Genomic DNA, 14,129 nt, shown 5'->3' with positions numbered 1-14,129 from the left:
GTGAACTAAATATTAACCAGGAGAAACCACTATCTTTATTGTATGTCTTACTCCTCATACTCTCCACTTTGCTGGAACTTCATATGCAGTAAATGTCAACACTGTGCAAACTGGGGGTGATTTAACTCTTGCTTTATTTTGATTTTTGCTCCTCCAAGTAAAGAACAGTGATCAGTAAATATTTCTTTAGAACAAAGTGCAGAATACATTTGGTTTACAGCCAGCTTTTGACCTGAGGCAAAGATGTTTTGCAGAAGCAACCCTTGAATACATCGGGGTACTCACATTTCACGAGAAATAGCTGGCTACGTTGAACACACTTTATCTTTTCCAGGTTGTCCAACATTTCTACAAACGTTGGTGACATTCCCTATCCCATAACTAATATTGCATTTTTTGGTTGGGAAATTCATATTAAGATTCTGAGTTTTAACTAGTTAGAATTCTCTGAACATTAAACATGTGCAAGGAAGGGTCATAATTAAAAATTGGCAAAACTCACAGCCTAAGTTCACCACAAGCAAGCAAGAGAGGAGAACAGGAATACTGTGGAGCATTTACCTCACATGGTAAGGTCTTAACTGAAAAAAGTGGTCCCTGCTTTTAGAAGCACAGGTCTCAAAGACATGCCAAGACAGCAGACACATCAAGTTCACTCAAATTTGGGAATAAACGTCTGCATAACTGAAGTGACCAACAACTTTCAAACCCCCCTACTGACCATACAAACACATATCATTGGTCATGCCAGCTCTGTTTTCCCCAGTCATATCCAATCCTTCCACAGTCCCTGGTATACTCTAAGGCAAAAGGGAAGTAGAACTTAACAACAGATTTTTTTTTTAAATTAATGATTCAGGCAATTCTTGGAATAACTTCCACTTGAGAAAATGTAACTAAGAGGTCCTATCGAGAGACTCCCCAGCTGCTGAGAGCTCAACTCTGGAAATTCCCTCCCTTTCGCCCATTCCTGACTATCCCTAATGCAAGTCACAAAGTTTAATGACCCTAAAGAGCCCTTTTTTGCCTCCAGCGAACTTGGAATTCTTTCTAAATATTCATTAAGACGCTCAAAGATGTTTACTGAATTGAAGTCGAAAACAAAAAGCACTGGAAACCTAGCTCCAAAAGCCTTGCTCCCTCGCCCAACCCCCTTTCTTCCCCCAGGAGAGGAAACTGGGAGATCTGGAGCTGAGAGTTGAGCCATCCAGTATCCAAGGGGTCTGACACTCAGCCCATGAGGTGATGACAGCCAGGAGGTCTGGGCAGTGGTTCCAAAATGGGGCACCCACTGCGCTGGGAAATGTTGGGCGCTTGCCAAGATACAAACCCTGCCCCTCAGGGAGCTGAACCGGATGGTTGGAAACCAAGGCAGTTCTAAGGGATCCCAAGGCCCGAATCGAGTTCCACCACCCTCCTTCCTGTTTATAGATCCCGCTCCAGGAACTCCAACTACCAAAGAGAAAGCAGACGTCTCAGAAATATGTCAATACATGACATAACTTGAAAGAGCTGGCTGCTCATTGGCGCGAGTTACAACTTGTCGGGTTCACACAGGAAAACCGGCTCACTTTAATTACTTTTCTTTTAATATGCCATGCCGTCCCCTTCTGGGCCCCCGCAAAGATCGGGTTACTGAGAACCAGCGAGCCTCGGCGGCAGGACCAAACCGTGTGGGCGGTTAGCGAGAGGCAAGGAACGCGGGAGCCGAGCCGACCGCCGGCGAAGTGGCTGCCCATTCGGATTGGCGACAACAGCAGCGACTCTTCCCTCGCACAGGCGCAGGAAGAGGAAGCCTGGCACCTCCTCGCAGTCGGCACCAAGTTGCCCGACCGCCCGGTGATGTCGGCGAGGGGGCCTAGCGGCACTGCGCCGCTGCCCTCGGGTCGGCCCCGGGCGCGCCACCTTTGTCTCGGTTTCCCGGTCCGGACGGGCGACGCCTGGCGCGAACCGGGCTTGCCTTGGTGGGAAGCACCGGCCGCGCGCTCGGCTTCCCCGGTCTCTGCGCGGGGCCAGGGAAGCCGACGCGGCCGCCCCAAACCTCCCACTTCCACAGCGCGCCCGCGACTCCCGGCCCGGCCGCCACTTCCCTGGCGCGGCCGCCGCAGGGTGGGGAGCCGGAGACCCGCGCGCTCGCGGACGCCGCAGCCGGGCGCACCCCAGTTCTCTGGCCAGGCGGGGGCCACCTTGCCCTCCTCGGGGCCCGCCTCTCCCGCGCCCACGCGTGTTCCTTACTCTGGAGAGCACCGGCCAGAGGACCCCCAGCGAGGCCAGATCTGACGGGCCGCGGCGAGGGGAAGGCGCGACAGCCAGTCACCCACACCCACTGGCTGCCCCTCGGCCCTTTCTCACCTGCCTGCACCGTGTCCGAGAGGTCGTGCCCTGGGGCCGCGGTCCTGGGAAATTCCTTCAATTTCCTGGCGCTGAGGTTCAACCCCCCGGAATTGGCCGCTTCCTCCAGCGCGCGCTCCAGCCCCCGGTTCAAGGGCAGGTTGAAGCCCCCGCTGCCGCCGCTGCCGCCGCCGCCGCCTCCCCCGACCCCGCTGCTGGCTCCGGTTCCTCCGTGGTGCTGATGGTGGTGGTGGTGGGGATGGTGATGTGGGTGCAGAGTAGCCACCGAGAGGGCAGGGACGAAAGGTTGGGGTTCGCTTCCCGGCGTCGCCATCTTCTCCCAGGCCCCCCCACCCCGCCCCGCCGCTCCTGCGGGGGGGGTCACAGCTTTCCCCCGGGAGGGGGAGACTGCAGCGCGGGCCGAGTCCCTGCAGTGCCCCACCGGAAGATACTGGAAGAAGGGGAGGAGGGTGTGGCAGGCGCGCGGAATGGGGGGCAGTCGGGGAGGCGGCAGTGGCAGCTCGGTCTCGAAGGTTTCCTGTCCCCGGGAAGCTAAGGACTGCGGCGGCGGCGGCGGCGGCGGCGGCGGCAGGCAGCGCGCATGTGTCTGCTCCCGCCCTTGCTCCCTCCTCTCGGCGGCTCTCCCCTCCTCCGCCGCGCCGCCTGCTCTCTCCTCCTCCTACCCCAAGCTGTCAGTCCAGCCCTGAGCCTTCCTCCGCCCGGAGCCGGGCCGGCCCCCCGCGGTTTCGCTACGCTCCGCCTGGCAGTCGGGGGTACGTCAGGGGGCCGGACCCCATTTCCGGGGTGACCTTCGTTTAGACGCCCAATGCCCCTGGGTTTCTTTTTGCTGCCCAGGGTATTTGGGGGGACAAGAGGTTTTAGAGGGCCTGAGAAGACGCCAGCGAGGCAATAGATGGGGTTTGAAATACAGTGAGATCATGAGGCGGTGAGAGGTTATCTCAATTCTGCGAACTATACTGCTCTCTGACCCACAGCTCCCCAAGAGGCAGTTGCTCACCGTGGGGTCAGACCCCTGGCATTTGGGCGCCTACAATGAACCAGTGGTGGCCTGAGTAGTCTACATTAATTATCTCATTAATCCAGGGATCCCATGAGCGGAAAAACTGTTTCCCCAGACTACAGAGGAAGTAAAAAAAAAAAAAAAAACTTGTCTAAGGTCACCGGTGCAGTCCGTGGCGGAGCGGGATGCGAACTTGTAGCCCTCAGACTGTAGGGTTGCCCTTCTTCCTGTGTGGTCCCTGGCTGGACCCCAGGGCGAAGAGACAAATAGGAGTAGGGCAGAAGGTATTCTGAGCGATGGGGGGAAACTACAAACACAGAAAGGAAGGACTTTCAAAATGAGGGTAGTTTTGACGGTGGACAGAATCCACTGGCACATGAGGGAGAGAGGCTGGCTGTGGCTGACTGAGTCCCGAAGTTGAGTGGTGCAGAGAGAGGTAAGAAAACCAGTGACCTCAACTGGCCAGTAACAGCACATTTTGAGCCTGCGCACAGGTACCGTCAAAGTGTCCTCGTGCTGCTTCTTCTTGCCCCCAAAGGACATGGGGACTGACGTGTAAGCAAATTCACGTTCTGCCCAGACGTGGCGACAGAACATCTGACAGCATAGGGCAGACCAGCTGAAGACTGATAAAACCCCACTCCCTTCTGAAGTTGTAGCTCCAGCTCTCTAGGGCCTTCATCTCTGCGAGATAACCATCTTGACGGTCGCTATGAGCGACTTGGCTAGGAGAGATGAGGATGCTTGTAGAAAATACTACAACCCTGCTGGTAGGTGAGCCAGTCTTTCAAATGGTAGTGCAGAAGGATGATGGCCTGGGCAACAGGCTGGAACCGGTGACTTCGTGTACTCGGCACTAAAGTACGACATGATCTATGTCACTTGCGTTGAGTGCATGCACAGTCGCCCTTAATTCCTACAGGATTCTAGGATGCCTAAAATATTCTAATTTCGTAGGGGGACACAAGCGCCACCTGCTGGTATCTCCTCCCAAACCTCCTCTCTCACCAAGCTCTTAATCCCCTCAACTTCCCAGACTTTTAAAAACCAGACTTGAAAATAATAACAATAATAAATAAAAGCACACTTACATCACTTATAAAAACTAACCTACTTTCCCCTTTCTTCGCTGGTCTTTCCCTAAAAGGTGAGTGAGAAACAGAAACAGGAAACATTTTCACTCAGTGTCTTCAGCTAAAACCAGGTGGTAGTCTGTGTGATCAGTATGCAAGGTATGGTTGAGGACACTTAGCAGATTGCAAATTTAGTTCAGACCACAGATTGTGGTGATGCATCATATAGAGCATCATTTTTTTTAAAAAAAGACCACAAATTCTTTTTTAGAGGAAATGATGGAATAGTTCAGGATTTGCTTTTTAACAAGTCTTTATGTTAGAATGACATAGTCATTATAGTTTGCTTTTCCTTCTACAGACTACAAAGTGTAAACTCTTTGGGGGCGGGACCCATTCATCTTTGTAACTCCCACCCATATCTAAAAGAGTACTTTGTGTATAAGGAGCGCACAATAAATATTGGTAATTAAGCATTGCACAATAGGCCAAGAGCACAATAAACCTGTCTATTGCACAATAGAAAGCTTGCCATTTGTTGGTATGTCTTTCAAATTACGTCCCTGAATGAAGGATTTTTTTTCCTTAAAATGGAGGAGAGTACTTGACCCTTAAAACGGACCTTATTTCTAAATATTTAAGAACTTGACAAACTATTTTCTCTTGCTGTCTTGCTTCTCTATTTTTTCAAAAAGATGGGCATCTCTGTTTTGTCACTCTTTTTACTTCTTGTGAAAACAGTACCATCTTTCCATTCACTCTCCCCACTCCATACTTACAGTTCTTCGACACAGCTGGTCACCTCAGTTAGTCTAGAAGTGGACTTCTGACCAAATGACAGAACAGCCAGAGGATCGGAAGGTCCTGAATATGTTCAGACCCTAGATTCTGACTGTTCCTGATTTGCATCTTTGGTTTCTATGAGATATCCAGTACATTTGTAATACATTCTACTGTTCACCTAAGTCAATTTTATTTGGTTTTCTGTCAGTGTAACCAAGAGTTCTAATTAATACATTCAATTTACCATATTTTAGTCTTTATTCCCCCTTGTTTTCCTATATAACCTCATTTTTGGATGGTCTACAAATAATCTTTTACAAACTATTTGGATAATGTCAGCAGATTTTTTTCAGGTTTTGTCTTTATTACCCTCCAATCATCTTACAAAGTTAACAGAATTCAAATGATTGAGAAAATGGAGGAAATAGAAACATTCTCAGATTTAAATATTGGCTATTAGGAGAAAAGTGATCAGTTTCATCAACAAACAAAAAAATTTTAGAACCCATTTTTTTTTTTTAATTCCTCTTGTGCTCAGAAAAGATACCAGACTTTTCCATATTTAAGACCCATTTTATTCTTGCCTGGAAAATAGAGCTGTGAACAAGCTTATGAGAATCAAACTTATTAAGAATGGCAGATAGATTTGAGCAGGGCTAGGGGCGCCTGGGTGGCTCAGTTGGTTGACCGTCTGTCATGGTCCCAGAGTCCCGGGATAGAGCCCTGCATCGGGCTCCCTGCTCAGCAGGAGTCTGCTTCTCCCTCTCTCTCTGCTCCTCTCCCACTCATGCTCTCTCTCTCAAAGGAATACATAAAATCTTAAAAAAAAAAAAAAAAAAAAGATTTGAGCAAGTCTATTTGGCCCTATACCACCTTCTCAGAAAGCCATGAAGAATTCTCTATTGGTGGGAACTCGAAGCATTTGCTGAAGAGGTAGGCATGGTCACCCAGGTTTGATCTTCACGGTCCTGACTGCCCCCTCCAGCCATAGCTAACTCGATAAGAGGGGCTGACACAAGATCTAGTCAGCCCCAAGCGGGGAGTTCACCCATCGGACTCTCTTGAAAATTGAAGCAAACACACTGAAACCAGAGTCAAGTAACAGCAAGTATTTGACCCCAAAGGCAGCCAGAGTCGGGGCTTATTCCCATCTTCTTACCTTGATATTCTCCAATCTCCCTGCTTCAGTTTCCTCTTTCTTAAAAAAGGAGTAAGAATATTCCCTGCATAACACCAACCTTTTTGATTATTCCCTCCACATGCTCTCAGATTTAAGTATTCTCTTTGCACTGTATCAGTAAATATTTATAAGTAGATATTTATCTGGAAGTGATCAGAATGTGTTGTATTCATTTGTATTTAAGTACATCAGGGGCAGAGCTCAGGCCTTTTTTCCCGAGAGCCCAACGTGTGGCAGGAAGACAACACTCTGACCTAGAACTTCTGAGAGCTTAATAGCATTTTTTAAAAGATTTATTTATTTGAGAGAGAGAGAGAGCACGTGAGCGAGCCATGAGTGGAAAGGGCAGAGGGAGAGGGAGAAAGAATCTCAAGCAGATGCCACGGTCAGCATGGAGCCCTATGTGGGACTTGACCTCACAATCCTGAGATCACTACCTGAGCTGAAACCAAGAGTGGGACACTTAACCAACTGTGCCACCTGGGCATCCCTAATAGCATTTTGAAAGAACCTGTGAGGGAGAGATAGCTTGGACCACCCAGCGTGTAAAGATGATTGTGACAAAGAGCTTTTTGGCTTGATTAGGTTGATACCTCTTTCAGTAAGTTGTAAGGAGAAAATGTCAGAGACCAATAGCTGAGCCTAGAGTTCCTGTCAGAAGTTTCTTAAGAGGCTACTGGGGGAAGAGCCACTGGACAATAAGGACTAAAGGGCACCAGCTAACAGAACTTTAACTTATAAAGAAATGTATTTGGGGGGCGCCTGGGTGGCTCGTCGGTTAAGCATCTGCCTTTGGCTCAGGTCATGATCCTGGGTCCTGGGATCTAACCCCGAGTTGGGTTCCCTATTCAGTGGAGAGTAGGCTTCTCCCTCTCCCTCTGCCACTCCCCCTTCCCCACTCGTGCTCTCACTCTCTCTCTCTCTCTCACTCTCACTCTATCTCAAATAAATAAATAAAATCTTTTTAAAAATGTATTTTTGAGTAACTGGCTTTTTAAAGATGTGAATATAAATATTGAATTATAGATGATACTAGATAACAACTTTACTATGATTGGTCCCCCTAAATATTTCATCTATTTTTTATATTGTGTGTTATTGGTTTACAATATAATGGCATATTACGCTATTGGCTTGTAATACAGTAGTCTCCCCTTATCTGTGGTTCTGTCTTCTGTGGTCTTGATTACCTGTGGTCAACTGTAGTGTAGAAGCAGATGATCCCCCTATATTATCAGAAGGTCAATAACAGCCTACCTACCCCTATGTCACAATGTCTATGACATTCCCCTCAGTTCATGTCATCATATAGGCATTTTATCATCTCGTATCAACAGAATATTATTATAATTGTTTTATTTTTTTATTCTTGCTAATCTCTTACTGTGCCCCATTTCTATATTAAACTTTAGCATAGGTATGTATGTATAGGAACAAAACAGCATATATATGGTTTGATACCATCTGTGATTTCAGGGATTCACTGGGGCTGTTGGAATGTATCCCCTATGATAAGTGGGGAGACTACTGTATAATGAATACATGAAATATTTAGGGGAACCAATTATTTATTTATAAATAAATTGCTTAACTTACATGGATAAACTGAAGCGACATTATTATCCAGTATGTGTCCTCTGAACCATAGTTCCCTAGGCTGTTAATAGGCATGTGCATAAAGGGTTTTATTGCCAAATAAGTTCAGGTTAATAAAAAAGTTTAGAAGTTATTTCACTCTGGGACTTCTTAGAGTCTTCAGTAGGCCAATGTGCTTTGTGAATATGCATGAAAGAGAAGTGGCTTACCTCCAGCTTTTCTCATATATATTCGAGAAACCCTGGATTAGGGTAATCTCACATTGAGAAACCCTAGGTTGAGGTAATCTCTCTCCTGACATTATCTATAATAAATCACAGTTGAACATATCAAAATTTACCTCCAAGTCAATATTTAAAATGATGCCAAGAGTCACTACTGTAGCGTCTCTTCAGCAAATGCCGTTCCAGGCCTGCTATTCATTAGGTGGATTATAAAAGAACAAAAAATTCTTCCTATTTGGACTTAAGGTACTGTGCATCTAACTACAACAGTAATTTATATGTCCCCCAAAGGCAGTTTTTAAGACTCCTGATGTCATTACAGGGATATTTTTCAAATGCAAGTCTGTCATTGCTGCTTAGTCAGATGCAGAACTAGAGCGTGCTTCCCAGAGGGGCCGTTCTCCCCAGATTTAGCAGGAAACTCTCTGGCCACAATGGCATTAAGCTTTCTGCACCCAGATGTTATCACTGTTCATGTGCCCAGGATTTAAAGTGTAGATGTAGAGAACCTCAAGTTCTTTCTCGAATCATTCCAAGGCATCATTAGAAGAGGGGTCGGGGCCCCTCGGTGCCTCAGTCGGTGAAACGTCCAACTCCTGATTTCCGCTCAGGTCATGATCTCATGGGTCATGAGACTGAGCCCCATGTCAGCCTCCATGCTCAGCACGGAGTCGGCTTAGCATTCTCTCTCTCTCCCTCTGCTTCTGCCCTTCCCTCTGCTGGTGCTATCTAAATTAATTAATTAAAAAAAAAAAAAAAGGGTCATGTATGGACTTAGGAATAAAGCCAGGCAATGAAGCAACAGCTCAGAAGCAAAGGTACATGGTCATTTCATTCTTATTTCCTGGCAAATCAGGTCAACAGGTAGCATGAATCAACCATGGTTCAGATGCAAAACAAGTTAGAACTTTCTTCAATTTCTGGTTGGCAGAAACAGCAAAGTCAAAATTAGTGGGGTTGGGGCTGGAGGACTGACCAGGAAGGACTCCTGGAGCCCCTCACAGTAGCCACAGGGGAGGCCCCTGGGAGCCCCAGACAACCTAGTAAGAGCAAGGATCATCTCAGATTCATGTGGGGTGAAGCAAATCGCAAATTGGTGATGGGAAGTGTGTGTGGTAGAGCCCAATTCTGGGAGAAATGTCCAGAAGGTAAACAGAAATGTCCAGACAGGGACCCCAGCATGGTGCTGAGCTGTAGCCCGATCAGGAAGCACTTGTATGGAAGTGGAATCTCTCTGCCAGGATGTATAAGAAACTGCTAATAGTGATTGCTTCTGGGAAAGAAAACTGGGAGAGTGGGCTGGGAGAGAGACTTCTCTTTCTCCAGATACATTTTTGTTCTGTTTACGTGCTTTGTTAGTGCCTCTATGATTCTTTTTAAGCAATGAATAATTACATTTTTAAAGTACCGACTGAGGAGATTGAGTTTGGATCACCAGTCACTGGGGAAGAGCCGGCGAGTCCTGAGGAAGATGGAAGTGATAAAAGACGCCGTGGGATTGATCAGAAGTGACGATGAGGCACAGGGCATGTGGGAGAATGGGCAAATGAGAAGTGCTGGGAAGGAAGAGGGGACAGAGCGTCAGTGTTCCGCAGAGGTCTGCCCAGCCACTTGGGAGCCACCGTCAACACTGGGTACTGGTGGTCGGTGGCGGGAAGCACTGTCTCTACCCCACAGTTATATCAAATGCCAGAGACAAGGAGAAGGGAAACATGGAAAGCTGTCTTCAAGAAAGCACCTCCAGGGCAGCTTAGGAATGTCCAGACTGCAGAGGTAAGAAGGCAAAAGAAGTACAAACAGCAGATGTAAACTACTTACTCCAAGGATTTGGGAACTGGGGGGAGGAAAAAAATTGAAAGATGACTAAAAAGGCAAATGGAGCATAGAAAACTGATTTAATGTTTAATGTAGGGAAGATCTGAGAAGATTTGAGGGGCAAGGACAAAGCCTGAGAGGAAGGTAAGACAGGAGCACCCAGCAGGAGGAAGTGGACATGAGGGTGGCAGAGACTGTGGGATAGACAGGAAAGGGGAGAAGACAAAAGGGATGGGGTCCAGGTCGGATGGAAGGACTCAGATGCCTCCTCCGGAGACTGGAGTGAAAAAGTTAGGAGACCTAAGTGAGAACACTAATATGCCAAACTGGCAATTTAGGCCCCTTAGGGATTGGATGCCAAGAGTAAAAAATCTAAATATATATTATCTGCTAAGAGCAGAACTGGAGGTTGGAGGTGGGAAAAGAGATTTATGAACAATATTTCCAAATCAGAAATCATAGAGCAGACACCCCAGTATAATCAGAAATATGTGATCTTGTGCTTTCAGCCTTAACTAGCACATTAACCTATCACTGACATCTCGATACTACCCACAAGTGATGGTTTTCCCCTCGGATGTGTCTATCTGCTTCTAATCCTTCTATGGATTGCAAAATCCAACATGTCTTAAAACATATGGCTTGGTGTTTAAGATAGAAAAATGAACTAGCTCCTGGGCGCCTGGGTGGCTCAGTTGGTTAGGCAACTGCCTTCGGCTCAGTCATGATCCCGGAGTCCTGGGATCGAGTCCCACATCGGGCTCCCTGCTCAGTGGGGAGTCTGCTTCTCCCTCTGACCCTCCCCCCTCTCATGCTCTCTCTCCCTCTCTCATTTTCTCCCTCTCAAATAAATAAAATCTTTTTTAAAAAAAGAAAAAAGAAAAATGAACTAGCTCCTAATAACAGACCACTTCTCTCCCATAACCTCTCTGTAGACAGAGCCACACCAGGGAGTTTGTATATAGTCTGTCATGTCCTCAGCGAGGGAGGCCTCAGGAATGCAGTCCAGCTTCCCCACTCTGAAGATTGGGAAACTGAAATAAAGGCATGAAGGTGAATTACTCAATGTTATGTTGCTGGCCAGTGCAGAACGTGGACTAGAACTCAGGTCATTTCCTCTCCACTGTGTTCTCCTTGTCCCTCATGAGACGATACCACTGCCATGCTTGGACATGTGCTCTTGTCCTTCCATCAATGTGGTTCATTTGCTTTCTGCCTGAGTATGACTTTATGAAAGGGGAATCATCTAGGGTGCTAGCTCACCGGGCTGATGCTGGGTAAGGGCTTTGGTGGGAGCTGGTCCGAGAGACCTGAGGTGGTCTAGCTACTTGTCTCTGGAACATGACAGGCAGTGTGCCCTCGGTCAGCTGAGGGGCGATGTAAGTACCCAAGAGCCAGGCAAAATTCAAGGTCATAAGTTACCAGACGTCCACTCCATGTAATGACACTTCGGGATACTTTCCTGCCATGATTAGAAAGGCTGGGTTCCCCTGGGCTCTATAACAGTGGGTACAAAACATTTTGGGCATTGCAGATCCTTTAAGGTTTTTTTTTTTTTTAAGATTTTATTTATTTATTTGAGAGAGAGAGAGAGGGCGAGGGAGCACAAGCAGGGGGAGTGGCAGAGGGAGAGGGAGAAGCAGGCTCCCCACTGAGCAGGGAGCCCCATGTGGGACTTGATACCAGGACCCTGGGATCATGACCTGAGCTGAAGGCAGATGCTTAACTGACTGAGCCACCCAGGCACCCCCCAGGAAGAGATATACCTTCTTCCCGGAAAAATGAGCATGAAATCCTACATGCACCACTTTCTATACAATTCAAAGGTACTAGAGATACTCTGAACCTTCTAAGGCTGGTCAAGCAACATCTAATCAACTCTGACTCTAAACAAACCTTCCTATTAAAAAGAAATATATCAAGAGAAGTAGTTTGAGCCATAAGACTATTTCAGAAAATATTCTATTTTTTAGGTACAGCAAGTTCTTCTTCTTCTGAACCCCTGATATTTCCTTTGGGCACAGGGGGAAGCATGTGACATTGGAACTGTCTTCCAACACGTAAGTAGATGTGGCGGGTAGTTGAGGTGATGCTGATGACAAAGATTCATCCATGCTGACCATGGGCCCCCATCTGTAACATTTTAAATTCCTGTCCAAGCTTCCACAGCCACACACCAGATTTGATCCCTGCCCGGCCTCTCCTAACAGCCTCCCACAGCCCAGGTTAGATAATTCATGTGTGTTCAGGTCTTTTCCAACATTTCTGCCATCTGGCTAATGATGGGGCACCATATGTCTGCAGCAGGATACGGGCATCCGCCTATGGCTTGGGGCACAGCCCTGCCCCCACGAACAGCATGGCTTCCCAGTGTGAGGCTCACTCCCGAATGACACCAGGCATCTCCTTTGCATGAGTCTGCAACGAGGACACAAATGAGTGGTTCCTCCCACTCTGGGCTGAGTGTGTGGTGAATGACATAAATGTGTTTGAGTTACCTTTAAGTCGCCCATCACCTGCCTCTTCCCTAGCAACTTAGTGCAGTCCGAGTTGTTTCACACGTAGGCACAGACATTATCTAACTAACCACCCATTACTCCTGCGGGGTTAAATATCAGGAGGCAAGGGCTTTACTACTGAGTTCAGTGGATATATTAAACAGATTTTCACCCAACACCACCCCCAAGGGGTTGCAGATTACTCAGGTCATTCAGTGAGTGATGACCGGGAGAGATATCTTAACAGAAGCGGGTACTTCCTGTCTTCACACACCGTTAGATGGGAAACTGGGAAGCATGTAGATTACCTTGTGTGGTTAGCAATTCTGTACACAAACCAGGAAGTGGGAATGGGGCCACCTAAAGGTCCAGACCGAGATATGAGAGAGGCACATATCTTTCAGGTCCTTGCTGCTGATTAGGTTACACTATTCTGCATGGACTGTTTCTAATTATACATGCCTCTTCCCCCAACTGGGACCATTTGGGTCCAGATGGCTGCATTAGGCAGTACCTGTTTCTCTTTATCATGCCTAAAAGTCCAAGGGAGCCTCTAAGCTTAAGGTTTTCTAAAAATGAGGCCAGGCTTTTATTCACTTTTCCCCCTCAAACTTCCTTTTCAACTTAAAAAATAATTTGAATGCAAATGAGAGATAGTAAATGCAGGGCTCTTAATAATGGACTGTTTTCTTAGTCATTAACTATTGAATTAAGTAGGCAAAGATGTTTTCAGCATCAATTAGCCAGCCTCGCCTAACTTCAGAAAGCTAAGAGAAAAACCCGAGGGTTTTCATAAATGGAGGAAGGTGGAATATGTGACCGTCATATGACATAGACCAGTTAGTGAGACCAACAGTGAAAATCTCGTATTAGCTTAAAATTTATTTTTGCAAGTTGTAATTTAAGTGCAAATTTGCTACCATTGACCCTGCCCTTGATTTTTCCTTCAAATTCGTAAAACAATAAGCTTTTATAAATTGCATGATTTCATAAGATGAGAGAAGTTCAGGAAAATAATGCATACTATAGTTATTTCTTAACTATTGTGCTAATTGGAGTTCTTGAAGGGCAAGGTCATTGAACTGCTGTGTGTCATGGAAAGAGAACTGAACTGGAAATGAGGGTGCAGTCCTATTTCAAGCAAGGTCACCAGTCAGCTGGGGCCAAGTCATTTAATTTCTCTGGAACTCAGTTTCTACTTGTGTTTAAATAAAGCATTTGAAGGGTTTATGTCAAAGATCTTTTTTCCCTGAAATTTCATGACTCTCAAAATTACAGTTTAAGCAATAATTTCAACTTTCTGTTCCACCAAAAGTACTTTGACATTACTTCACACCCAGAGAAAGACGTATCTCCTAAGTATCCCCTGCCTCATCAGAGGAGAATAAGACTATAAATGGCTAATGAAGAGCCTGAGGCTGGCAGAAGAAACTAGTATCCTGAAAAATCCACAGAACACATAATAATCTGTCATACAATTAGGTGTGTGAAGTACTGCAGGCAAATTCAATTCTAAAATTCTTAATTAGGCTCCAATTTTATATTCCCCTTCTCGTAACACCTTGTTTCTAAAGTATCAATAAGCAGAGAATCTTAATTTTGCAGAAA

The 14,129-nt window shown here is 46.5% G+C and overlaps 1 protein-coding gene across 8 annotated transcripts in view; it reads right to left on the bottom strand.

Annotated features, from left to right (window-relative positions):
* Positions 1-2,965, bottom strand: part of LRCH1 (leucine rich repeats and calponin homology domain containing 1) — a 192,259-nt gene extending 189,294 nt beyond the window's left edge. For 2 of the 8 annotated variants that reach the window (XM_078070358.1, XM_078070360.1), the window contains exon 1: positions 2,353-2,965. In XM_078070358.1, coding sequence (XP_077926484.1) covers positions 2,353-2,665 — 313 coding nt within the window. In that variant the 5' untranslated portion in view covers positions 2,666-2,965. The remainder of the gene's footprint in view (positions 1-2,352) is intronic. The other 6 variants (XM_078070361.1, XM_078070366.1, XM_078070363.1 and 3 more) reach the window with 6 other exon arrangements.
* Positions 2,966-14,129: the final 11,164 nt, after the last annotated feature.

This window comes from Halichoerus grypus, chromosome 4 (assembly GCF_964656455.1).
Source record: "Halichoerus grypus chromosome 4, mHalGry1.hap1.1, whole genome shotgun sequence".
Taxonomy (NCBI): Eukaryota; Metazoa; Chordata; class Mammalia; order Carnivora; family Phocidae; genus Halichoerus; species Halichoerus grypus.
This window is presented reverse-complemented; position numbering and strand designations above follow the sequence as displayed.